Source organism: Myotis nattereri (genome assembly GCF_964212035.1).
Source record: "Myotis nattereri genome assembly, chromosome: 4".
Classification (NCBI taxonomy): domain Eukaryota; kingdom Metazoa; phylum Chordata; class Mammalia; order Chiroptera; family Vespertilionidae; genus Myotis; species Myotis nattereri.
Window position 1 is genome coordinate 65,477,878 of NC_138079.1, and position 27,966 is coordinate 65,505,843.

The window sequence follows — 27,966 nt, forward strand, 5'->3', positions numbered from 1 at the left end:
CATTCCATTGGGAGCAAGGACAAAAATGTAACATCTATACCTTGCTTATCAAAAAGAGTGTGCTACCTTTTTTTTTTTTTAACATTTTGCAAAGATACTTTTTCCAACCTAATATTTGGGAAAGGTGTAATTTCCCTATTTCCACTCAAATGCCAGGTTTTTTTGGATTTTTTAGAGGTCATTTATTAAAAAAGAGTTTTCCCTCCCCCCTCCCCCAAATATTCTTTCAAACAAAAAGAACCAAGAGAGACACCTAAAAACGCCTGTCCAATTATTGCTTTTCTTTCTCTAAGTTAGGCAGGCGAGGCTACCAAAAGGAAGAGATTTGGTAAGTAAATTACAGTTTTGTGATTGCTCCCACTACAGGGACTTCAGGTCCATGAGTACCAGCCAACGAGACGTGGTCTCTTACACTCTCTCTGGTAGCGTTCACTCAACCTACAATGCTGAAGAAGAAAGCCACACTGAAGACACAAGGAAAACAGGTCAATCCAGTCTAGAGAACAACATTCAGGGAAACAGAGTACCAACACCTTCTTAGAACATGGAAATAAAAAATAACTCCATCAGAGCTACCTCGCCAAGGAGCATGTTGAAAGTCCAAAATAGCACCATTCATCAGTGTCTCAGGTCCTGTGGCAGCATCTCGGTCACTTACCACAAGGAAACAATGAGTTTCAAACTACTTCTATACATCAAAAGAGTACATGGGTAAAATATAGAGATATACAGACAATTGATGAACATAAACTACTAGGTTTGTTACATCTAAATGAAAAAAAAATGGGGACTCTCAGCCTCTGCAAGAAGCAGTCGGGAGCTGTATGAGTGACCAGGCAGGAGTGGACCGGTTGTGTGAGAGCAGTGGGAGTTTGAGTTGTGGAAGACGTCATCGTAGCGAACCAGGCCTGAAGGCCCACCTGTAAGGGTTGTAAACGTGGATTCACAGTGTGAAATTCTGAGCGTTTTCACTTGAGTCAGAATGATTAAAAACTGGTTTGATGATACCTATCTGTCCACTGTAAATTCTCTAAAGCAAGGCTCAGAGTCCCATAGTTTCTTCTTATATTTGATGATTTACACAGAAAAAAATCCCATATATGATACCATAACCTCATCAATACCCATACACCATACGTAATACAAATGGAGGTGTTATGATTAAAAAGAGTGGAGGTAACTGATGCTTGGGGAGTGGAGTTCATTGCTGCCACGTGGAGTCAGGGAGGCAGCCTCGGTCCCATCGTTCTTCTTGCGGTTCACTTCCTTTGGGATGGGAAGTCTTCCCTGAAAAGCAGGTGGGCCCAGACACAGGAACACACACAAAGAGAGACACACTTAGTCATATTTCTGAAACCATTTGGAAAATTTTGCCTTTTATCCTTGAACTCCCAATGTTTTGCAGAGTTTACACATTAAACACAGCTCACCTGAATGTAAATATTAGGTCTGTGGGGTATGAAGTAATTAAACACCAGCCGCCTTGGCTTCAGCAGAAACAAGTGCTTCTCTAACGGCTTTGCCCAGCCAAGTGGGAGGCAGCATTCCCCAAGAGTCAGGTTTCCAGGGACAGTTTCTAGTGTCAGGTAGGGCCTGACATGAAGCCGGGTGAGAGGTGCTCACAGCAGTATTGAAAAAAGGAGTTCAATGGCTGTGGTGGAATAGGGCAATCGTCTATTTTCTAATATATAATAAAAATATTCAAAAGCATATTACAGTATGCGCAAATGTCATTTATGTGAGGTCTATTCTATAAGCACTGGCACAATCCATGTGGGCCTTCTGGTTAGAATGAGAATGGGGACCAGAGGTGGGCGTGTGTGGGAGGAAACGGCGTGGGGTTCCGGGGAAGGTGCTGCAGGAAAGACGAGGATAGCATGAAACCAAGCGCTGGTGAGAGAGAGTCGGTCAGTTGGGACTGACGGGGCTATTCTCAGTTTCTCATCACAATTCCGGTGAGTGAGATTTTTGTGTTTCTGAGATAATCAAACCACAATGAGCACCAACGGGAAGGAGCTCTCCACAGCAACCAAACAACAAGAAGACAGGACAGTGAACCCCACTTGCCATTGGATGGTATAAAATAGAGGTCCTGCTCTCCCACAAATACACTGTATGTCCTGATCAGATATGAAAATAGTGATCTGACACACTTCTCCTTTAGACAAACTATTGATTACTGGAGTTTCTTTGGGAAAAATTACCCATTGTGGTTTAAAAGATCTTTCCCCCCCTTTTTTGCTCAGGTCACATGTTCTAACAGAACATTTATAATAAACTGATTTGACTGGATATAAGAACTTGTATTAAAGTGATAATCTTGCTTTGTGACTGTAAATGATCCCTTTTCAATTTCTTCTTAAGAATCCAGACATCAGGAACTTACTAATAACTTGAAACTGAATCAATGTTTTCATCAGTCCCCGGGTGAACTAAATGTCACAAATAATTCAACTTGGAGAAGTCTTATTCACTGTATAGATTTTTCAAACTAAACATCTGGTATGCCCATTTTTGTGTTTAAAAATCTCAGACATTGAGAGTATACAACATTTTTAAGACGTATATCAAATCCACTCAGTATGTACTTTAATGTTTCTTTGAGTTGTGAAAATAATTTTAATCTTGAGATTTTGGCATGCAATCCCAAGATTTAAAAAGAAAAGAAGAGAAATCCACTGTAATCCTGATGCCTATTTTTTAAAATATATTTTTATTGATTTCAGAGAGGAAGGGAGAGGGAGAGATAGAAACATCAATGATAAGAGAGAATCATTGACTGGCTGCCACCCGCACCCCCCCCCCCCCCACCATGGATCGAGCCCACAACCCAGGCATGTGCCCTTGACTGAAATCGAACCTGGGACCCTTCAGTCCACAGGTGGACACTCTATCCACTCAGCTAAACTTGCTAGGGCCTGGTGCCTTTAAAATAATATTTGTTCCTCCTTCCCAGCAACAGTTAGCATGCGTGGTTTGAGATATGACAAACTTAGGTTTTAGACAAGTGAAGAATTCAATGGCTTCTTATTGTCACAGGCCAGGATGGAAGATCAAAAGTTCATAAACATTATTTCACTCAACTATCCTCAGTACATGACTGGGTTTCAAATTGCTAACTTCAGTTCAGAGTTACTCTCTTCAAAAGTGAATATATAGAATAATATTCTGTCTCTAGATAAGTCTCAGTCGTAGGTAACTAACCTGTTACCTCCATGGAAAATACTTAACAAAACGAAATGAAGAGCTGAGTGGGATCTCGACAATTTGGGAAGATGTTATTTCCAGGAAAAAAAAGAATGTGAAGATTATTTCAGATGGGAATCTACATTTTTACTAGTTTTCTCTCTTGTGAGGTTTCCAAACATTCATGTCTTCATTTATTATTCATGTTCTGAGTGCCCATTATGGCTTGAGTACTCTATTAGATTTTAAGCCTACAAAGATTAAAAGAGAGACAAAAACAGTCCCTGCCCATCCTGCTCTTAACTGAATTGCTGTGTGGGAGATGGCCAAGAACAACTGGACAATGGCAAGGCAATGGCATAGCCCATGCAGGGCTTATGCTACTGAAGCAGCCTGAGGGGCCATGACCCAACATATCTGTGGGGAGAGGAGCTTCTGGGGAGATAAAATTCTACCCATCTTCTCTTTGGAGGCCGGAATTTATTAGATTTTAATCGTTACTTCCTCTCCTTCATTAAAAAAAGAGAAAAGAATCCAGTCTTCCTGCCCCCACTGAAGGAATTGTAGGCTTCTATGGAAAGGGAAGGAGGCATTTTGAAGGGAGGACACAGGCTGTCTTATTTCTCCATATGTCAGGCCGTATAAAAATTCAGGGAAAAATCATCATATCTTCTTCCATTGTCCAGCACATAGTGGTCCCTAGAGGATTGGGAACTGGAATAATCTAGAAGGCTAGAGGAGGGGAATGACGTGTCCGCTGGCACCCACAAACCAGAGAGTGCCCCTACCACTGACCTAACTCAGGTTGGATGCCTTATATGATGACTCCCAGTACATGAATCTCCCAGTTACTCAATAATGTGACTTGGACCATGTGAGTCAAGATTATTATTTTTTTTTTATGATTATGCAGAGATATGCTTTTCCAGAAGGAAACTGCTGAAAATAGGATAAATATATTATGCTTAAGATACTATTCATATATTTAGAGAGGAAAGAAGTTAAAATTAACAGAAGACCTGAGTTGCAGGATCCACTGTGCCAACCCCTGAAGCATGCCTCATTATAGGCAAAGCCTGGGGCCTGGACTGGCCTAAGAGGAAGGGGAGGCACTATTGGCCTCATTGACAAACTTGCCTAGTCTTGTCTCCTGGTTGCTGTCACCAGTATCAAAGAGAAGGCCTCTGGATGCCTGCATGGGGCAGAAACTAATGACAAGACTACACTCTCTCTCGCTCCTCCCATTATCATGTTTCATCCTCAGCTGCTCAGGGGAATTTTGCCCTGAGCCGTCCTGATCAAGAATGTCTACAGTTACACTGCTGATGCTGGTGATGTGGTGGTGAGGTGGCGGGCTGTAGGTGTGCTCTAAGTGAAGCTCCAGTATTTTAGCTCACTACCACTCCGACTCTACAAGATCAGCACAAGTCTAGCTCAGACAGGGCCCAAATCATGTTGCTCATCTACTTTCCTGCCAATGACTTAAACTTTGACCTTCAGAAATTCTCTGAAAAATTAAAAGTGATTTAGAAGTGCTTTCTTTCAGTGCAAACTGCTGGTTGACTTAATCTCTTCAAATTCTGGCTGCCAGTAAAAGGTAGAGAATTGCTGAAACGGTGTAGTGTAAATAAGAGAGCTTTTCAAATTTGAAATATCAGTAATAGCTGGGTAGCCCTCATCATTGGTCAATTACACATATAAAACTTTTAAATGTTAATTTTTATTTTGAATGGACTCTATTTTTCTTTATTGGTTGCAAACTCAGCAGGTCAGTGGTAAAAAGTTACAATCCTCTTGCTTAAGAAGTGATATTTACCCTAACAGGCATAGTCCAGAGGTATCTAGAGTAAAAACTGGTAAATGGTTTTTAAATGTTTGTGTTGGATTTTTTTTTTTTCCTTCCAGAAATGGGGCCTAAATCTAAAATGTACATTTTACAATTTTTTTTTAAGGCAGAGAATTGTCACATCTAAGATGTAAGCACAATGATAGCATTTTACAGAACATATTTTTGGCCTAAAAATTAAAAGAAAGAAATATAACAACTTTTTTTAATGTGCTTTCTGTTTTGTTTCCCAGGTAATCTTATCAAACATTATTGATAAAACAAAACTGTCATTATTACCAGACAAAACTGTCATCATCTTTTCCTTTTAAGATATCTTTTAGTTTGAGCATTATATTTGACTTTACCCAGGAATGAAACAAATTAAAAATCTGTAAAATGTACATTGATTCCATGATTAATAAATGAAAATTTGCTTTGGGCTTGTCAAGAAAGGAAGGTAATAGTGAAATTTAAGAGTCACAGGAATTTAGGATATGATTTTTTTTAGGATACATTATTTCTAAGGTCATAATAGTATCAGATAAGTGAATTATTAGAGTTGACTATATTGGATATTAAAATGAAAAATGAATAAATCTGATTTTTTTAAAAAAAATTGTTTCTACATTTTAAAATATTAACAGAATAGCATCTTAAGGATCTTACCTTAGGAAGCCTTCCCTCCATTTCCTCATTTGGAAATGGTTCCCGGCTGACCCAGACAGCAAGCTCTGGGTAATAAACCTGTAGGAGACACACACATTTAGATTAAGAACGGGATCCACTTTGAAACCACCAGTGATCAGCTTGATGAGCTCAATCCTTCTCAAGGATCACTTACTTCCCCATTGCAACTTTAAAGTGCGGGGGAAGCCCATCACCTCGTTCAGACTGTTAGTGTGCTTCTGCATGTTTGCTGCACTCAGGAGAGTTTTAGCTCTATGTCTTGCAAGGCTAGGTCCAGTAGAGCAGATATCGATCACTATTATCTTAGCACACCAAGTGGCAGCTTCGTGGCTCGACTGGCTGAGCAAACTAAGGCACTGGGGCGACCTAACTTTCCACATAACCTATGATAAGAATGCCTACAAAGCCCCATGTTTATGAGATAATGTGCCATGCACCCATCACACACTGTTAGGGGTTATCCTGATCATTTTTTAGAAAGAGGAAAGGAAGAAGCAGCCTGCATTCTCCCAGGCCCATGTAGCCACTACCAACACACTGCCCAGCTGCCTGAAAATAGCCAAGTGTCTGAGCCAGGGGCAGGGAGATGGGCAACATCCCCACGAATGATACAGAGAATACTAGTTGATGAATTTGGGGGGTGGGGGCAGGGGTGGGATGAGGTGGAGAGAGTGAATCGTACTGAGTAACTCTTCTTTAAATACATGTACAAGGATTATTATCATAAGAAGTTTGCTGACCAGCTGTTCTCCGTCTCTAGTAAAGACAGGAGTCAGGGATTAGGACTTAAATTACAACTACAGATTTAGGTCAGCTGTAAGAAAGAACTTAGCAGAAGAAAAAAATGTGAAACCTACTTTAAGAAATTTAGAAACAGAATTTAACAACCCAACTCAGAGCTAATTCACATTTGATATAGGCCCTTCTTGAAGGGAGGGAACTAGATAAGATTTCTTCTAGGTCTGATTCTCTAAATGCTGTACATAAGCCTCACATTTAATAAATAATATTAAGAATCACATCGCATCAATAGGTTAACAAACAGACTACGTGCAGTTTTTGTTTTGGAAAGCACCAAAGGTGGCAGCCTAATCACTGGGCGAACTGTGAAGTTTTCAATGTCCCAGTCAACCCGTGTGTGTGGCGGTCTGAGGTAGGACAGTGGATGGCTGTGTTGGTTCCTTGGGATAGTCTAACGGTAACTGATCTACCCCAGTCACTTTTATGGCACATCCCAGTTCACAAAGCAATTTGGCATACATTAACTAATTCACCCTGACAATAAGCCTGGGAATGGGTCTTATCATTACAGAGATGAGAACATTGAAATTCAAAAGGTCGCCGATTTGCCCAAAGCCACACAGTCAATGTAGGATAGGACTTACACTCAAACCTGGTTTCCAGGTTCTGAACTTCCGTTCTTCCCACTATCCCGATGCTCTTGAATTACCCCAGAATGCAGATTGCCTGCCACCTCTCTTTCAAGAATCACACAGTCCACAGCCAACACATACATTTCGGTCTTAAATATCTGAGAGCTCATCCTGTAAGAACTGGACCTATTTTCTGACTTTGCACTGGGTCTGCTTTCCGGGCCATGTGTTTTCCCCCAAACCCATACTCCGCCTCTCACTCAGCTTTCGAGTCTTTGACCAGCTCCTTCTGGGAGAAATCTACCCTCTGTCTTGTTTGGAACAGAGAGCCACCCTGACATGACCTTTAATCAGGAATGGGGGAAGAAAACATGCTTTTTTAAGGCTTAAAACAAGGTCATGGCACACAAAATCCCAGTTTGGGCTGAATTTTAGAAGACCTAAGTCAGGGTCAAACGTCAGTTCACTCATTACAAATTGGAAAAAAAAAATTATTACATTTCTACATTACTACTTTTAAAAGCATGCTTTAAGTACCACTGAAAACATTCCACATATTAATGAGTAATAAAGTTTCATTGCAAACCAAACATGTTGATAAAAATACATGTCAAAATTCAGTAGGCACATGGATGCAATGACAAGCCAATCTAGTAAATGTTATGTCTGTGTTCTTGTGATTTTCCATAATATTCTACTTAAGCAAAAGCACACTGCTTTAGCATTTAACTTCTAAGTTCAAAGCCTCAATACTAAAGTCACCCAAGTCTGATTTGTAGGGAAAAAATAATTGGCCTCTCAGACATTATTATACTTATTCTTACAATTTATTTTTCCAAAAACTTTCCTTTTTTAAAAGAAAAACAGTCAGTGATTTGTTTGGCCAAAGAATTCAGGAACACCAGTATTTGATAGCAAAACCTGCGACTGAGCAAACTTTCCCACCTACCTCAAATTTGTTCTTTTGAAACATATTAATTTAGCCAAGGGCATTTCTAATTAGGCATTTTTTAGTGTTTGAATCATAAAGTAATCTTTGCATTATTTAGGAAAAATAAGCATCACTTTGGCCTTGCGGTAAATTCTGTCTCCTTCAGAATCAGAACCTTAAGCCCAAAGGGATAGAGGGTCTGTTACCTTCTGAAAACCTGCTTGCCTAATCTCTCTAAGAACTAAGCATATCCTTGGACATGGTATCTAAAGGAGACACTAAACTTCCTTTTTAGATTTAGGGAAAAGGTGGTAGATTATTGGAAATATATGTCCCTTACATTACAGCTTTGTTCTTTCTTATACCAGTGGTGTGTTGAAACTTTAAAATGAAGGACTTCAGAGGAAAGATATATGACAATTACTACCCTTGCTCTCAAATAATTCAAAATACCTTTGTCATGCATGCATTCACCATGAATTTGTGAATCACCTTCAATGTTGGGCACTGCTGGATTCTGGGGACTGGGAAAAGAGAATATAGTTCTTGCCTTCTAGTTCAAATAGCCAGCAGAGGTGACAGACCTTCTGAAAGATCATTTGAAAAGCGTGTACTATGGGCTGAACTGCGTCCTCCCAAACCCCAAATTCAAATGTGGAAGTCCTAACCCCAGGTACTTCAGAATGTGACTATATTTGGAGATAGAGTTTTTAAAGAAGTTGTTATGGGAAGCCTAATCCAATGACTGTCCTCATAAAGGAGAGAATGACACACAGACACACACAGAGGGAAGGTGATGTGAAGACACAGGGAGAAAAGGACCATCTACAGGACAAGTCTCAGAAGAAATGAACCCTGCCAACACCTTCATCTCAGACTTCCAGACTCTAGAATAGTGAGAAAATAAACTTCTGCTTAGCCATCTAGTCTGCGGTGCTTTGTTTTGACAGCCCTAGCAAACTCCTACAGTGCTTTAAGGGCAATTTTAGTATAGGTCATATCAAATGTAATAGCTGTTGGAACATGTATCAATAGACTAAAAACAAACAAACACAACCAATATGTTTAGCAAAACATAGTGTCAACAGAAGAAATGTGGGTGGCAGTGAGCAGATCTGGAAGCGACTCCTTAGACTGCAACTCCACTGGCTGCCGTGTCCTGTGTCTTTACCTAGTTCAGAATATGAGGAGCTGACAAGGACCCTGTGATAGAGGCTGCTGAGTACTGATAACACGTGGGTCAGAAACACAGAGATAAGTTGATCTATCTTTCTGGAGTCCTTCTGTTCTTGCTGGACCCTAAAGCTGTTGGTTCTTCTTGGTACTAGTCAACTGATGCTCTGAAGGTGGACATATGGCTTAAACCATATTCCATTCATTTTGTTTTCTGGATTCAAATTTGTATTTTTTCATGAAGAGCAATTAAACTAACTTTTTTCTTTTTTTAACTTCACTAAACTCTCTCTCTCTTTATGGTGGTGGCGTGCGTCTCAGAAATGTAAGTCATCTGGGGAATCCACACGGGAATACCTCAAAACTGTTGTTTTATTAAATAAGTAAGCCAAAGTGTGCCTTGATTTTCACAAGAGAAGTGTCCTTTTCAAAGTGTCTCCCATATAGAGATAAGCAATTGTTTGTTCTTGCTCAAGTAAAATCCTCAAAACCCTCTAGAACAGCAATTATCAAGCGGTGTGCCACAAGAATTTTTAAAACATGCAATGCCTGACTGTTTAGTCAGGGGCACTGACCTCCTTTCTCTTAGACTGTCAAATAAAAAAACAGCCAACACAACCATAGCCGTCTGGTGTGAATGAATCAAAATTATGCCTATTTTTTGTCAGATCTGCACAAAATACATTTTTTGGTGTGCTGCAGAATTTAGTAATCAGATTTTGTGTGCCATAAGATGAAAAAGGTTGAAAATTGTCCTTCTATAAGGACAGTCTCCTAGAAGAAATCAGAGAAGCAAGCTATACCCTCACAATTAAGAAAACATTGTGAAAACATAGAGGGAAAGGAAAATTTTGTTGTTTTAAATTGCAGAACATGCAAAGGTTTTGCTTTAAATTATGGGAAAGGTTGAGTGTTTATGCTTGTCACTAAATATATTAGTTAATGCACCTTTTTCTACAATGCTACATTTATGTCACTAATGACTACGTTTAAAAACAACAGAAATGACATGAAAAAAACCACATGATTTTAAATACACTAAGCATGATAGATATGTATTTAAATATCCATGAGCCATTCTTAGGTAAAAGCAATTTTTTGCTTTCAAGTATACTGAACATATTAAACCCACAATATATGTAGATACAGTTTAATGGTGAAAATTTACCATTTCTTACTGATTCTCTTAAATGTATTTGATGGCTGGGTACTTACAATTTCCACTGTGTGTCACGGCATACAAGTTGAGAACACAATGCTCATGGTTTTTGCCTTTTTAAGTCTTTCAAGGCTTGTTTTACTCTCTGGATGATGCAACATAAAAAAAAATAACTTCATTTTTTAAGACTATAAGGTAATTGGGTGGCAATGATCATGACTTGGTAGCCCAATTGGAAAAATAAAACGTGGAGAGAATCAAGAGAGCACTCCTGCTAGGTCTTAAAAAAACAACCCATAAATTATATCACCCTTTAAATTATTTTTAAATCTCTTTTAAGCTTTTCATTTCAAAACTTGCTATTTATTTTCCAATAGCATGGTCCACATATAGAATCAATCTAATTGACATGTCTTATCACTTCTCTACTGAATGTAAAATTTGAATGATACCTATACCCCATTTCTACATTTGTATTCTCCTCTACTTACTGTCTTTATCACTATTCCTTTGGGGAGACTGCTACAGGAGATGGATCCCAAGGGTAGTTTCATAGCTTTATTCAGAGCTTAAATACATCACACACATATATGTTGCTTACTTAGTTGGTTAACTTGCTGTCTCAGAAACCAGCTAAGAAGATGTTGCATGGCTTGATTGTTAACGACCATAATTATATTTTCTCTCCTTGAAGAAGGTCTATGTGCTCAAAAGAATGCACACACATGGCCCTTTTATGTCTAAACAAAGATAGGTGCCCACCCCGTGTAATTAGGAAAGCGGACTGGGGCAGCAGGTGTCCAACCTGCATAATTAATTCTTTGAGCAGCAAAGGAGTATATTTCATAATCTCTCTGCCAATTAAACAGTGTGTGTGTGTATCTGCATGTGTACATGCTCTATTCTGCCTAATTGCCTCAGAGGTTGTGGAACCTAGTACTGCAATACAAGGGGAAATTACGTGCACACACGCACACTTCATTTCTGCAAATATCCTTTGAAGTGGCGCTCTTAGGAATCTCCCTCAAAAGCCACTCAGCGCCCAGGTGTTACTGGTCATGTGAGAGGGCAGGATGTAAACTGAAACCATAAATGAGTTACAGGGATCATTTTCTCTGAACAGCATTGCATCAACGATTAGATGGTGCCAAAAGATGATGCACTGTCTCTCTGGAGACCAGACTTAGAGACCTGCCTAACCCTGTGTGCGCTGCTTGAAGATGAAGCACAAGGTGGAGGAAATGCATTGCAACCAGAAGACAAAGGACAAACAGGCAGAACACCGAGCCATTCTGGACGTTCTGAAAAGCAAAGCCAAAGTATTACTTGGTGCCCACGTTGGCAAACATTCTGGTATGGGAACTAAGTGAAACATGCGGAGACATAAATACACACAGGCACACAGGCGTGCACACACACACACAGGAGCTGGCTGTGGTGACAATGGGTAATTACAGAGAAAGCATTACAAAACATTCTCAGCCATAAATGTCCTCTTGCCAGAAGGGACAGGAAGGCCGTTTACAGCAGTGCTGAATTACAACATGTGCTGACATTCCCCGCTTTTCCAGGGCCTGACAAGCTCTCAACCAGGAGAAATGGGGGGAGGGAGACAACACGGCTCAAGGAGGAAGATGGTGTTCGCTCACAGATTGGCTAAGCCCATGGGCATGAGCTTGGCTTTGGGTACAGATGTCCAGTATGGGCACAGAAAATATCCCCATTTTAAAAAATACTGCACAGCAGGTTATGTTACTGTCCAACATTGCATGTCAGAGGTGGGTGTCTGAAACAAGCTGTGTAAACTGAAAGAGTGGAATCCTCTAAACTCAGGCTGCTTGTGGGAAGCCACGTGGAGAGGCCACTGGTGAATTTGTGGGAACCAGACAGCTGCAGGACTTTATTTCTAAATTTCAACAAAGCAGAGAAAGGAAAAGGAAACCTCCTGGCAACAAAACGCAAGTGTTTACATGTGAAATTAATTGTCAGCACAAAGTGCTTTCAGAGTCACTCTGTTCCACAATGTAATATTCGGCTTGTTTGGCTGCTGAGTCTTTTAAAATTTGATTTCTAAGAATAATAGCAAAGACTTTCAAGAAAAGCAATGAATCAAGTCGGGAGCAAGCCACAGAAGGTTAACAACATTACTCAACTTTGCTTATTCACCACTATTTAAAACCGTTCGTTGGGTGAGTTTGGGGGCTTTGATGGTGTGTGGATCAGGGCGGGGTGCAGCAGCCACCCGGTAATTTGAGCGTGGTGAACAGGTTAGCAGCAAGCATCTGTGTTGAGCAAACGTTTTCTCTCATCCCAGCCTCATTCCTTTCCAAGAGGAACGTGCTTAGCACAAAGCAATCCACCTAAAGACTCCATAAATCCAAAAAAGGGAGTTACTGATCGAGGAATTCTCAGATTTCTGCCAAGACTCCCTCCCCTGGGCTGGAGGTCAGCCGGGTACAGTAACAGAGCCAAACTGTGGACTGGACTCCAGGAATCAAGTTCACACTTCAAATCCGGACTTTTCATGGGCGACTTTTTCTTTTCAGTGATGAAGACAAAACAAAGCACAAAGAGCTGATAAGAGCCCAAAGCAAACCAGAAGCAAAAGTACAAGAATAAGGCTTGGAAGCCAATCTCATAAGGGATATCTAAGAAGAGATTTTTTTAAAACAAAGCGGAAAAAAAAATACAGCAACTGTTTAAAGCCCTGGGTTGAGATTAAGCAGTTTGTGAATGAACAATAAAAAGTAAACGGCACAAAACAAGATATTTGCTCTTTTCAGCTGAAAAAAAAATACTGGCCTTTGTTATCTAGCAGGGAAATAAAGAAAAAAGGGCCCCCTTAAGCATTTAAGCAGAGCATAAGCTTTTCCTGCCTTTATGACCTCAACAAATATGTTAATGAAATCTTCTACCTCCCTGGAGTGAAACCAGAGTAAATATTTACTTAACACATCTGAGTTCTAAGTCTGGACCACCCTACTCCCTTATATAAATTGGTTTTCATTTGTAATCAAGAATTTAAAAACACTACATTTTGTAATTTTTTCCTACCTTTAAGATAAAAGGAGGAAAGGAAAGGAAGAAAAACTCTCTATTGTGCCCTCATACAACAAACTGCACTTTGAATTTTTGAACTGTGTATTCTTTTGCCACAAATGAGAATAATGCTGTTGATATGCTTTCCAATACAAGACATCTGGAGATAGCAGGACTTTTTCTAAGCACATTCCAAGGTTAATACAAAACATCTAGACTTGCTTTTATTAGCTGGCTTGAATAATTTTAGGTGTGCTGGCTTTCACCTACAAAAAATAGTTATGAGAAGTCTAATTTCTACTCACCAAGAATACTATGTTTTCTTTCCTCTTGTCCTAAAATGACTGCTAACCATTAAAATCTTACCTAACAACATGGAAAAACATGTCTTCAAAAAATCAGATTTCTTTTATTGAAGTCCTCAATCAAAGGCTAGTGAGATATGTAAGACATTCGGACTTGGGATTTTTCTTGATCTGAGTGAACGATGAGACAGACAGTTGCTTTTGATAAGTTTGTGGACATTTCAAAAACATTCCTCTTTCGGACATGTGCAAGACGGAGCTTTCCAGAAAGTGTGCACGTTCTCCCAAAGTGCTTGTTCCTAAGGAAACGACTCTCTCTCTCCATCAGCGCTCCCTCTCCGCTGGCAGCTGCGACCCGGACCCCTCCGCATTCAGCAGGAGTCCTTCCACAGCCCAGTGCTTCTCTCGGTGCTTCTCTCGCACTGTCCTGGTCACCTAGAGACTTATCTCTCTGCAGCAACAAGCAGAATCCCAACCAAATCCTAAGGAAAAGTGGTCATTGTGGGAGGGTGTATTCGAAATGGGTTTAAGTCAGAGTCTTGGTTATTTCCTGAGAAGTTTGCCTTTAAAAAAAGGGAAAATATTTCCAGATCTGTACCTCCCTGCTCCAAGTACTCAGGTCACAAAGTAGTCAAGGCTTCCAATACCCTGTCATCCAAGAAAACTGGCACAAACTACAAGTCCAAGAGGAACAGAATAAGATTGGATGTACCCCTGTACACCATCTGGATCTTCGAACCCACTGGGTGCAGCATGGTCCAATTCAGTGGAAGGCTTCTCTGGCTCCAGTAAGGGCTCAGCCAGCCAGTACCATGGGAAGCAGAGAAGACCTAAATGGTGGCCACCAAAACAAATCAGTAAGATGTTTCAGGGCTGGAAGTCATGGAAGAAACAAATACCTCAAGAGTTTTGAAGATTACTACAAAAGGCATGCCAAATTGTGGGGCTAAGTTCCCTGGAAAGGGACTCACATCCTCTATTTGATATGAAAAAAAGAGAAATAGAAACTCAGACCTTCATTCCAAGTCCTGATTGCATTCTCCAACAGAATAACTCTGCCTCATCTTTTTGTCTTTCTTCCATTGCAAACCAATCATGAAAACTGTATTTCTCCAAAGGAAGAGAACTAGGAACAATACACAGAACTTGTTCAAACCCACATAGGCAGAGTATGTAAATTTGGGAGCCACAGTTTTCTGTGGAAATGAATATAGACTTCATCATAATGTGTTTTTGTTTATTACTAAATTTTAGGCATGTTTTCCAGGTGCACTCATTAATCCTCACAGTGCTGTTTCAAGGATGAAATGCATCAATATATATAAAATGCTAGCAAAAGGGTCAGGCACATGAGCAATTGGATATGGGTAAGCGATCACTATTATTATCCTCACTATTCTACAGATGAGCCTGCCCAAGGACAAAACCAAGAAATGGGAAGACAGGCTGCGAACACAGCCTCTCCTCCCACAGAAGGCAGCCCCTCAATACCCATCTTCTCTGCCCTTTCCCCGAAAGCCACCTGGCGTGATGCCACCGCCCCCTAGTGCTGGGGCCTGTTTCCAATCCCCCAAGTAGGTGTTGAGCATCTCCGCTTAGTGCCCTCGTGATGAAATTTAGGTGGATTTTTGACGCCTATTGTCAAGAGTAATTTTCTCAGGAACATATGTTGCTCTACTACCTGTTTCTGATAAATAGCTGCCCTTCAAAAATAACTTACCTTAAAAAAATAGCACTGCTTGAGGACACAGAGGGTTTGTAGTACAATATTTCGATCTGGTAATCACTGCAGCTAATTATAAAGGGCATTTGCTAAGAAACCAAATTGTTTTAATATGACCCCCAAATGAACTCTCAAACAACATCTCAGATGGCCTAGCAATGGACAGTCTAATTCAGACTATCTTTCTTTCATCAGATGCATTTGAAATCATGTTGGCTGTAAGTTTGCTTTTCAAAATTTTAGTCAAGTAAAAAATAAACTGCTTAGAGGACATTAAAATCTTATCTTTATCAATGATCTGCAGATATACAAACAACACACTACATAAAAATATAAAGTGATCCAAGTTGAAGAGGAAGGACTTATTAGACCAGAGAGGCAGTGTGTAAACTACTAAGAATGGTGACTGGAATGAAAAACAAATTTAACCTGACTCCATTTGGAAACTTTTAATCAATGTGGTAGGAACACAGACAGTTCTAATTCGTGGTGTTCCTCTGGCTTGGTACAAACAACATCAGAACACCTGATCAACTTAGCAAAAATTCACATTATCAGATGAATTATTTCTGTGATGCCAATTAACAAATTTAATTGAATTTCTGAATGAATTGCTTATGACAGTATAGACAGTTGTGCTTCATATAATAAAATTAAGATTTAAAAGGCAGTCCTCATTTAAAAAGGGATAGGCTTAATGAAGATGAAATGAAAAGATGCGGAGACTTGGCTCCTAGACCTTGGTAACAAGATCAGAACAATTTAAGATCCTATTATCGAGAAATGAGCAAAATATCCAAGGCCAGGGTCATTTTATGGTGCATCGTTAGACCTAAGGCTCCACAGGGCAGCATGAAATGGAGACTCAGTTATGGTTCAGAGCATCCAGGCTTCAGAAACAGTCAAATCTTGGTAATGAAAGATCAAAATATGAAGATGAGAAGGGATAAGAGAAGATGTGGGCAGAATTTCTGATGCTGTATTATCTGAATTGGTTGGGTATAAAATCTCATTTGTCCAATAAATGAATCAATAAATATGTACTAAGTACTTACTTTCTGCAACATATTGAATATTTGGTAGGTAGCTTTCAATCCTATAGAATGAACATCTTATTAAAGAATATGTCCCATTAGTTTGAGTTACAAGTACTAAAGTAGCAGAGAAAACACATTTAAAAAAAACACCACCTTTTTAGAACTAAGCCACTAAATCCAGGGACATCTATTTGGGAAAACAGTGGGCTAGTTAATTCATCTTTTCAAATTCTAAATCTCATACCCATACAACTGTAGCCCCTGATATTGTCCGTTTCAAATAGTGGGTCCATTTCCTGCACAGTATTCATTCTTCCAGTTGGTAGTATATCCCTAAAATGCAACAGGCACTACTAGACTAAGTGTTCAACTATGTGCTACCCCCCCCCCCCCCACACACACACACAAATACACACAAACGCATGAACTGAGATTTAGCAACTGTGGCAAATGTGCAAAGAACAGACTTTGAGGTCATGGTCCCAATCGTGTTTTGGGTAACTTTCTCTACCATTACACTGTGAAGGGAAAGAAACAGTACGTCTTGGGAAAGTACCATATTTTTCCGTGTATAAGATGTCCCCCCTTTTCCAACCCAAAATTAATAAATCAATATTTTAAACATTTTGCTGGTTTTCCTCTTAAGGTCTTCTTCTTTTTTGGCATCTTAAGGAGTTGTTCTTCCTGTTTGCTCCACTGTCTGATCAAACACTCAGTGGGAGGAGGTCCAAATTGTCTCTCTGCAGCTCTATTTCCATGCTCTTTTGCATAGCTGATTACATTCAGTTTGAATTTTGCAGAGTAAGACAATCACTTACCGGTATTTATCTTTTTATTTTTTGACATCTTTATGGGCTCAGAACGCTCCTGTTCCTGTTGCATCTGTGCATTCTTCATCTCCACCTCCAATTAAGGCATCAGCTGACATCAGTAACAGTAAGGCTCGTGATTGGAGGAAGCCTGTTTGACAAGGTATGGGCAGCTATGCACCAACATGGCTCCCTCCTCAGCTGACTTCCGTGTATAAGACACCCCTCGATTTTCAGTCTAACTATTTTAGAAAAAAATAGCATCTTATACACCAAAAAATATGGTACTTAGTAATAATTCCTTACTTGGGCTCATGTTTATAAGCATCTTACTCCATATATTTTTATTCATCTAACTACTGACTATAGACCTTCCTTGACAGTTCTGAATGTTGACTGCCAAAGATGCAATATCTTCTCCTAATTTCTACTCTTTCCGGTCCAAGAATAGGTTCTATGTCTGACACTGACTTCATCCAATGAATATGTCCTCAAAATGTCTAGACCCATTTTAAGCACAACTTGTGTCAATTTCTCCTTGTTCAGCGACTGGGCTGCAGTACTTTTCCCTGCTGGAATGGTATCAAACACAATTCAGACAGGAAGGTTGTTGCCTGCCCCAGTCATCAAAGGACAGTGGTGTGTGATGGTGATCTGAGTACCGGCTAAAGCGGAGAAGGGAGAAGAGCTAGAACTGGGCAACCATGCCGAAGCTTCCGTGCACATTATGAATCTCCCCCTTGTTTTAATTACTTATTAAATGGTAGGAGTCTCTGGCTCCTGTTTTTTTGTTTATTTGTTTTTTGTTTTTTTACTGGCAATGGCTATTCAGCTATTCTCCTTTCTTTCCAATCAAACAGAACTTCCTTTCATTGGCGACATTCTCTTATGTATCTCCTTCTCCTTGCTAACCATGAGTTATATTTGTATTTTAGTCTATGAAAGTAAGGATGCACACTGAAAAAGCAGTCTAATATCAAGGGTTTAAAACTATCTCCAGCTAGATAATCATAATGCTTTTAAGGCAAAAAGCTTAGATTGAAACCCATTCTAAGGTAATAACAGGCAATAATTTTATTTATGAAGATTTCATTACCTTGTGAAACTGGAGTAGATTTTGCTCTACTGTCATGAATACCTCAATCAGATTACTGAGAGACAAACTGCGGGACTGCTGGGAAAGCACCATTAATAACCTCGTGCATAAGGGCGCTCCACAGCTAAGGTTTTGGATGTTATGAATCTACTCTAAAATGAGATTCCTCTTTCGGCAGGCCAAACCAAGCGCAGTGTGTGGACTCTCTCAGGACATCTATCTAAGCAAGAAGGGAACACTGAATTTGGTTGTTTTTGTAGTGTAGTGTATTTAGATTTCACTTAGCTCCCCTCTACCCCCCTCCCGCCGCCCCCATTACGCCTTCTGAAGTGTTCAATGAGAGGGACTTTTTAATAGCAAATGCAAAATCTGTGTGTATCTATATATTTTAAAATCTGAATGGTCTCAACTCTACAATGTATTGGACAGTTACTAGTTATAAATCTCAAGGTGAGCCACCTTGTTCTACTCCAAGCAGATCTCCATGTATCCAGAACCATTAACTCATACAGTTATTCCACAGACATTTACTGACCACTAAGGATGTGTGGGGTCCTGGATAGGTATGGATAGTACTGGAGCAGCCATCAGACTGGTTCACAGATACGGAATCTGTTCCAGGGTCCATTAGACCATGCCAATGAAAGCTAGGGTTTCCTACCACTTTGTAGAAAGAAAAGGCCAATCAACTTCACTAGCTTTCCCTCTCAATGATGAAATTTTTCCACACTTCATTCACCATTCTGCTGATAGAGCCGTGGTCAGCAAACCGTGGCTCGCGAGCCACATGCGGCTCTTTGGCCCCTTGAGTGTGGCTCTTCCACAAAATACTGCGCGCACGTACAGTGTGATTGAAACTTCGTGGCCCACGCGCAGAACTTGGTATTTTGTGGAAGAGCCGGTACTTTGTGGAAGAGCCACACTAGAGGGGCCAAAGAGCCACATGTGGCTCGCGAGCCGCAGTTTGCCGGGCTGCAGTTTGCCAACCACTGTATAGAGGCAAAGGAAAAGAATGAGGCATCCCAGCCTCAATTGCTACCAAAGAGAAAATGCTCAATTTCTAAGGGTCAATTTTCTGATTTCAAGTTTCCCATCTTGGAAAGTAGAAAAAAGCTGCAGCTATAGGTAGAATGTTGCAAGTGTAATGAGTATACAGAGGAGCATGAGATGATTCCCACTGGATGTACTGGGGTGAGTTTCATAAAGGAGTTGTCATTTAAATTTGGTCTGGAAGAATAGCTTTATTTTGTCAAGAGGAGCATTCTTTCTAGGACTGAGTAAGCAGAGGCACAGAGGAGGGACTCCTGGGGCACATTAGAATAACAAGTGGCTTGCTTCCTCTAAGAAAATATATTCCATCCTGGCTAGAAATACAGTGTTAGTTCACATAGTTCCTGGCATGGCTGCCCAGCCAAGAAATAAAAAATAAATTTCTGCAGGACTAAACACAGCAGTTGGGTAAAAAAAATTGTTTGAAAGTATGAAGTGTGAGTAGGCAGAAAGAATTCAAGGAGCAATGCTTATCTATGTCACTTTTATTGAGAGACTCGGTGATAAGTCAACCTCATCTGAAGGGGCTAAAAGAGCGAGCGAAATCATTTCATGTTGAAAACCTTGCAGCTGATGCATTCTAAGGTAGGAGTCTGCGCTCTATCCAGACAGTTCAGAAAAATCCTTCTTGTTCTTGGCTTTCCCCAAATTTTGCATATCATGGGATGGGATTCCCTTTAGATGGTCACCAGACTACTGACTAAATTACTAACAGCCTGTAGGCCTCAAATTGTAAACAATTTTATTAGGATGGTGTAAGTGTTGGCGTGAATCTTGAATAAGTATGTCTGGCTACTCAAGAAGAAGTGGAGGGAGAGAGAACCAGCTGGGTACATGTGGCGACACCCAGCTAGCCTCCCAGAAGGGAAACATGGTGCTGCAGCAACACCTCTCGGGCCAGGCAGACACCTCGGTATTGCTGGGATTTGCCAATGGAAGTGCTGCCACTTTCACAAAAGAAAAAGGTTAAGTGTGCTCCTTTCTTCCTCCCCAAGTCCTCCTTGCTAGGGACCTTCCTTCACGCCACCACTCCGCCCAAGCCCAGAGGCAGATAGACGCAGCAAAGTAATAAGTTACATTTAACCTGAAAATGTATGTGAGTGTGTGTGCTCCTTTCTATTGGGCACAACCAAAAGGCAAAGATCCTGACCCAGGTTGGAGCCTTGAGTGACAGCCTTTGGCCATATCTAAGATGCCTGCTCAGCAGTTTCCTATGGCTCACCTCATCAAGTCCTGGACTTCTAGGTCTAGTATGTGAGCTCTGTCCTTGATAGCAAATAGGCCCTAAGTGGACAAGGACATTCCCTACTGCAGTAAAAATGCATTATGCTCACTTTCACAAGCGTACTTTCTAATGGGTTTCTAATATTTTCTGGAATATGCTTCTCTCTTATCTAAATCTACCCACATATCCTCAATTCTTCATTCACTCAGTATTTATTAAGGACTGGCACTACGCTCTAGGAATAGAAAGCTTAAGAAGGCATAGTGCAGGTTCTCAAGGAGCAAATAGCGCACTTCTAGGTTTCAAATTTTGTGCCAACTCCAACTGGTTGCTAATGATACACTATACTGAAGATTTTAAAATCATATTTAGGCTGAATAATAATAATAATAATAATAATAATAATAATGTCAGGGTTGATTAGCAATGTCTGCCAGGAGTGCAGCAGGAGTTAATGGTAACATGTATGTCATATATTTGCCATCTCTGGGTCTAGCTTAATTTCTATGTCCTTAAAAAAAAAGTGCTCTACAATCTCCAGTCCACAGTCCTCAAGCACTCTTCGAGATTATACTATATTACAATGTTAAGTTTGTCATGCCTGTTAGTCTTCCTTCCACATCTAAAATATAAACCCACTGAGGGCACAGAGCAAATGTGCACTTTCTATAATACAAAGAACTAAGCACAAATAAAATGCTCAAAAAAACAAACCAACAAAAAAACCAAACACCTTGTTCACTTGACATGGGGAACACATGCATAATCTTACTGCTAACTCTTCTTATCTCTTCAGCACTTTCTGACATGGCATCGGTGTGTCCTTGGGATCATCTTCAAAATACCACAGAATCAGATTATATTGGAAATAAGTGAGGACTTTACATTTCCAATACTAGGATCCTTCTGGATTCTGGAGGGGATATGTGTGGCTACAGGAAAGGTGCTGTGAGCTTTGAGCATTGCAGCTGGATCAAACCTAGAGAGCCAGCATCTCACCAGGCTGCTCAGAGTGGCATTAAAAGCTGGTAAAGGTGAGCAATGGCAAGCCACTCTTTTTTGGTAAGTGCTTTTATGGCTTAACCACTTTTTTTCACTCCTGTTAATAAATTATGGAAAATAACTTGTTGTGAAAACTAAAATACGTTCACATCAACTTCCTAGATTTTTAGAAGAAGGTAAAGATACATATGACTTATAGTTCACCCAAACTAAACATGATTAAGTCATTAACGATAAATATATCCAACTTAATATATATTAGCATTCATAGACCAAATAGTTATTGATCTTCTAATATATATTTAATACTTTATTAAGCACTGTACATGAACCTTATAACCCCTCTTGATGCCTATAATTTAGGTGGTCAATGAAAGAACTGCATATGACCCAACCAACAAGTAATGCAGAGGTATAATCTAATGTTATACCCAGGTTAATACTAAGTCACTGCTACTAATAACTGAATTGATATTTAGAATTTAGTTGCAAGCCTAAATCCTTGTTAATGCTTAAATCCTAAATCATTAGAGCTGCTAACACTTGCCATGCATTAGAAGATCAATTTTAAAATCACTGCTATATTTTATACCACTGAGATGAGATATTCTTGAAGCTACCCCTAAGTACAAAATATGTCTAGAAATACCCATTTCATATATATTTAGACCCAATAAATCATATTTCAACAGCCATAACTTCTACAGACAGGGGCTGAGATTTATGGTGAACCTGCCTTCCAGTTGAAAGCAAAGGAGAAGTTTAAAATTGGAATCTTTTAATATATCTTGATCAACCAAGATGACAAGTCCAAGTGCATTCAATACATTTTCCTCTGGTATATTCTAATTGGATTTGCTGATAAAATTTCTTTCTTCTAGTCTCTTTCTGTATAACAAAGAAATTATTCAAATAATTCAGGCAAATCCTTCCCACTCCTATATCACTCCTGCAACATTTTAAGTAACCAAAATGAATCAGACGAAATCAAGTGGCTTTTTAAAAAAAGCATAATTATTCAGATAATTGCCTCAACCCTCCATTTCTCTTTCCCTGTGAGGATAAGGCCTTAAAAGACTTTCCAGCCAGAAACAGCACTAAGTAAAATATGTGCAAGACCAAGGAAGTTACAATATTTCACTCTAAGACTAATCTTTAGCCAGTCCAACGTAGATGAATATTTAATGTATTAAACTAGAAATCTGGAGGTTACTCATATTCATATTTTAGAAGTCTATTTTCTCTATTTTAAAAGTATTCATCTTAGGATTTAAAAGAAAGTGAATTCCTTCAGTGTATTTATGATGATCTGATTTACATACAAGTTTTAAAAAACTGTATTGGGTTAAAATAGAATGATACTTTGAATAGCTGTTTATTCAAAGATTTCTGCTACTATATACCCTCTCCTGCCTGAATTATCTATGTAGTTCAAAAGGAAGCTGGACTGAAGTTAAATCCAGATAGACCATCCCTGCTGTCCTAATTCCCTAAACAATTCCCAATTCTCCCTCCCCCTTACAGTGTGCTGAAAGGCCTGGTGAAAGAGAAGATAGTACCATATAAAATTACCCTCCTAGGAACTCTTCAGCATCCCCACAATCAAGAATCACTGTTAGCAACTTGTAAATTTACATTCTAAAACCCACTGGCAAAGCTACCAATAGAACCACATCTCTCCTCAATCTTTGTCTATTTCTTTAAACAGGAAAACCTTATGTTAGTGGAGAGATTATTCAAAGAGCCTCCTTATAAACCCATGAATGCCACTTCACAGACTACAGAAAGTAGAGCTCTATGAACCATACAATGGAGTCAACTCATTTTTTCTAAAAGCTCAGCAACAGCCTTAAAGAGAACTTAATTTGTTCCAATTCCTAGGTCTCTGTTAAAACATAATGAGCCCATGCTTTATGCCACTATGAGTTCATGGCACACACATACTCAGAGGCAAGTTTCCTGCACAGAGGGTAGGCATGCTGAAAATCAGAACTTAACCTTGACATTTTTCAAACTATTCAATAAAACCATCTATGCATTCTGAAGTATTATCTTCTCACTGACGTATCAAAAGCAGGTAACTTTAAAATAAAACATCTAAGTAAATACCAAGGACCCATACAAAACAGTACTCCTGAGTTGCACAATCCCTGGTGCATTGTAATCTATGTAAGTGGCGCCCCCTGGAGTTGTGCTTATAGGGTCCCATACACAGCATATAATGTGATTGGTGCTTCTTACAGCTAACAAAGTGGTTGTATTTTTTTTTTTTTTTTGATAATGCAAAAGGCACTCACTCTAGGATTCATGACTGAATCTTCAAATTATTGTGAAACACCATTTTAGGGTATGTAAAATGTCTAGCTATCTTGAATTCTGGAGTTCTTTTATGGAAATGAGCTGATTAAAAATCTGTATTTGGCATAAGCCCTTTACTAAACGGGGTAAATACACTGGCTGTAGATCCTCTATAGTGTTTTAAATTATGCAAGTGGAATAACATGTTTAACAGAAAGGGCGTTTTATGTTTTCTAGAGGTAGCCAGGTGTTAAATCTGCTTCCCTAGCAGTGGTTTCTATTGCATGTGGGCTAAGTCTTTAAGTAAGCTAGTTACAGATCAGCAAAATAATTTCAGTTTTAATCAAGGAAAGAATAACTTAATTTTGCCCCAAAGTGAAAAAGTGGAGGTACAAAACACATCTAATATCAGTTTTATAGAAACAAAATTGAAATTTTTTTGCATTAATATGTACAAAGATTTTTAAGAGCTCTGACCTCCCGGGATGAGAGAATTGCTAGAAAGTTACTTGGAATCACCCACAGACAATAACTGTCGGTGGTTTCATTTCAGGCAATGGCTTGTGCCAAAAGGAACTGACATCTTGATGAAAGGATCACCAAAAAGTCGTAAGAATTTTTCCATGAGTGAAAATCCTTCCAAGAGCAACAAACTGTGATTTCTCATTCGGCCACCATACATAAATGACAACTGTAAGAAATTAACAACATGTAATAATAATTCGAATTTGCTATTCTGCATTCAAATCATTCCAACTTTCATTCTCAGCTTTGGCTCACATGCTTGCTTTCCACAAAGCTCACTCCACTCACTGTTACAGAAACGTGATACCCTTTGAGCTTGATCTATAGGGCTAGTTTTGGCAGGGTCAGCGGTCGAATTTATGTTTAACCAAACGGGACACCTGACATGTTACAACCATTTATGGTGACACAGAGAGTAAGGTTCTGGGATAAGGTGATGTGGCAAGTCCCGGTAAAAGATAATTAAATAAACAAAAAAACTTTGCAGCAGTTTATTTTATTACCATCCTGGTACTCTGGGACAATGGCTAATTAGGAATGTAATATGAAGTTAGGAACTATTGGCACAAAAACCTTAATCAGTTTAATTTTCTGCTCATCCTTTTTGTTCCTCTAACCTCAAGTCCTTTAATTTGATCATTATTAAAGTCCGAGCAAGAACTTTTATTTGGTGCTTCGAAATCCACCTGTTGAAACGACAGGTGAGGCATACACAAAAAATAAAGAGCCTACTTGATAATAGGATTGAAACTGAACTCATTTAATTGCTTCTGATTCATTTTTCTCCTTGGAAGCTTATACTTGGGTTGTGCTCAAAGAAAACATCAAGTATATCAGATTCAATTTTGATTCATTAAATTCCGCCCTCGTTTAAAAGGAAAAACTAAAACTAAATTTGGAAATCACACAGTCTAAGTGGCAAAGGGGTGTTTAAAAGAGTATAAACATCTGCAGGAGGACATGCTGTATTTATCTGAAAAGTTTCATGAGATTTCTAATTTTTTTTTCAATTCAACTTATTTGCAAAGAGGAAATTTTTCTTAGGAGATAAATATACTTATTTAATGTGTATTTCATCTAATTCTTTAATCAGCCATCAAACACTCAACTGCCTTCCCTGTGGATCATGCTTGTTAAAAAATAGTTTCCCTTTCATTTAGGGGAGAACATGCTTGACTTCTAAAACTGGGCATGTGTCTCTCATAAATCAACAAAAAAACACAATGCTAATTATATTTGAGATACAGTAGACAGAGTGCATTAATATAAAAGTCCATGTTCTTCATAGAGATTGCTCGTAAGGACAGCAGATACCATAGCCATTTGATTAGCTGGACACAGACTCCTACTTTTTGGGTAAGTTCTGGCTGTCTCTAACATCTGACCCATGGCTTTGTTTGAGCCCTGCTGCTATCAGCCTTTCCTTGCATGTCACAACACATCACTCTCCTTAAAGAACAGAACGGTTTCTGTTGTTCCAGTTAAATAAGTCTTCACTTCTGAAAAAGGAATTTCAGTTTTCTATTCAAGATGATTGAAAATCAAAGATCTAATTCACCACATCCACTTCATATAAATTACTGCACTGCCAAGCTCCACATGCTGGAGACAGAACCTCCTAAAGGTCAGATGGGGTAAGAACAATGAAGGGCTGAGGCGGGTGACGGTGGTGGCCGACATTTCCACGGAACACAGCCGGAATGAGACTGAGGATCTCCGTGGACGACCAGTTCTTACCATTCTGAGGGTCACAGCAGCCTGGGACTTCACCCTCCCTGTCTTCGGTCCAGGGAGACCAACCTGCAAAATACGTTTAAAATAGTAGACAAATCGCCTCACCGCCGGTCAGCAAATGAAGAACGCCTGTGTAGAGGTTACAGGCAAATAGCCACTTTCTGTGGTTAAGGTAAGTTACATGCAAATTACTGTTACTGTGGGGCTCCTGAAAGAGCGTTCCAAGCTGTCTATAGGCTGAAGTAGGGGACAAAGGGATCCCTGGTACCTGGCTTTGCAGCACCCTGAGCTATTCTTAGGGTTTGGTTCATTTTTTAAATTGCAGTTCAAAAGGTTTAGCAACTTAAAAGTAGAACCAAGTGATAAAAATAGATTGTTTTCTGGCTGCTCTTTGTTCCCAGACATACTACTGGCAATATATTTGCAATCAAGACAGCAGAATAGGAATTAGCTTTCCACCGTGTAGTGTAATGCCTCAGAGTGGATATTTTTGGAAATGGCACTGCATTACATAACCTTCCGTGTTTGGGGGGGGGGGGGACTACATTGGGGGAAAAAGTCAGGAATATACACCTTATGCCCTTCTCCCTAAACAAATCAACATTAATGCACATGCTGCAGTGATTTTCCTCTCAACCTTTAGGTCATCACAATACAATTCTTTTGTTAACGTAAGTTAGGACAAAAATTAAGATGAATGGAGAAACTAAAAGTTCTCCAAAAGGGTCTCATAAGCTCTTAGAGTTTCCCTATGTTATCATACCTACATATAAATGCAAATCCGATTATCATCATTATCAATCAAAAAGCAGTCATCGATTCTTAAGCCACCCCTTCTTCCCCCAAAGTTCAACTGCTTTACAAGAAAATGCAGGGGAAAACTGTTGGAAGATCGAATGCCTCCAAAGACCCTTGGCGGCAACAGCAGCGCTGAAAGAGTACTAAAGTGTAAAGATGGAAGGACACGAATTCGTGTAATAAAAGGGGGCGGGGTGCATGCCGCAAAGTGCATTCAATGCAAAGAAACGAAACAGTCCCCAACACTGCTTTTTATGAGCAAGAAGAACAAAAATTAACCACACCAACAAACAAAAGATTAAAAAAATTAAAACAAACAAAGCCCGCCCCTTCCCCAAAGAATTCTCCCTCTTGTGCATTTTTTTTTTTAAAATTCCAGCCTTAATGCAGCAGATCCCAAATACCAGAATTTCTCCAAGGTACATGCTTGAGCTCTTTAAAATGTAGAGGGAAGAAGCATGAACTCTGCAGGGTTGAAGGGTCCGGCTAAGAGTAAAGGCAAGAAACCGACACAAAAGAGAAAGCAGCGCTCCCGGCCGGCGATGGGAATGGCATATACTTACAGACAAAAGCCCCGCTCCCTGTGCACTCTCTCCTCTCTACACCTGAAACACAAATGTGGATGAAAAAGGGCATCATGCAAGGAAGACAGCTGGGGGGAGGGGAGGGGAGGGGGGAGGGGAGGGGAAGGGGTGGAGGAAAAGGAGAGAGGAGGGGGAAGGGGAAACAAAACCCAAACCGGCTTCACTTCCAAGAAGTGCAGCCCTGAATAAAGAAGGAGGGGAAGGTCTCCCTGCCTCGTGCTCTGTCTTCAAGAGTGTGTGTCTCTCTCTAAGAGTCTCGCTCTCTTTCTCTCCCTCTCTCCGCTGCTAGTGTGCGAGTGAACAATGAGCTAATTCTGATGGGGCTGGCGCGGCGCCAGCGCCCCAGCCTCGCAGCCACTGTGCTGCCGCGGCGGAGCCAGACTGCTTACTCGGCAGGAATCCGC

At 39.9% G+C, this 27,966-nt stretch overlaps 1 protein-coding gene across 1 annotated transcript; it reads right to left on the reverse strand.

The window, feature by feature from the left end:
- Positions 1-1,053: 1,053 nt before the first annotated feature.
- Positions 1,054-27,966, reverse strand: NREP (neuronal regeneration related protein). Its single transcript, XM_081090180.1, has 5 exons — positions 27,952-27,966; positions 27,542-27,583; positions 26,184-26,246; positions 5,681-5,758; positions 1,054-1,287 (listed from the first exon to the last, which is right to left on the reverse strand). The coding sequence occupies exons 3-5, from the start codon at positions 26,184-26,186 to the stop codon at positions 1,162-1,164; spliced, it is 207 nt and encodes a 68-aa protein (XP_080946306.1). The 5' UTR covers positions 26,187-26,246; positions 27,542-27,583; positions 27,952-27,966; the 3' UTR covers positions 1,054-1,161.

Bases quoted from the DNA above. Each gene is read 5' to 3' on its own strand.
- NREP (XM_081090180.1), bottom strand. The intron at 1,288-5,680 runs GTAAGATCCTTA...CCTGCTTTTCAG, and splicing joins TGGAGGGAAGGCTTCCTAAG to GGAAGACTTCCCATCCCAAA.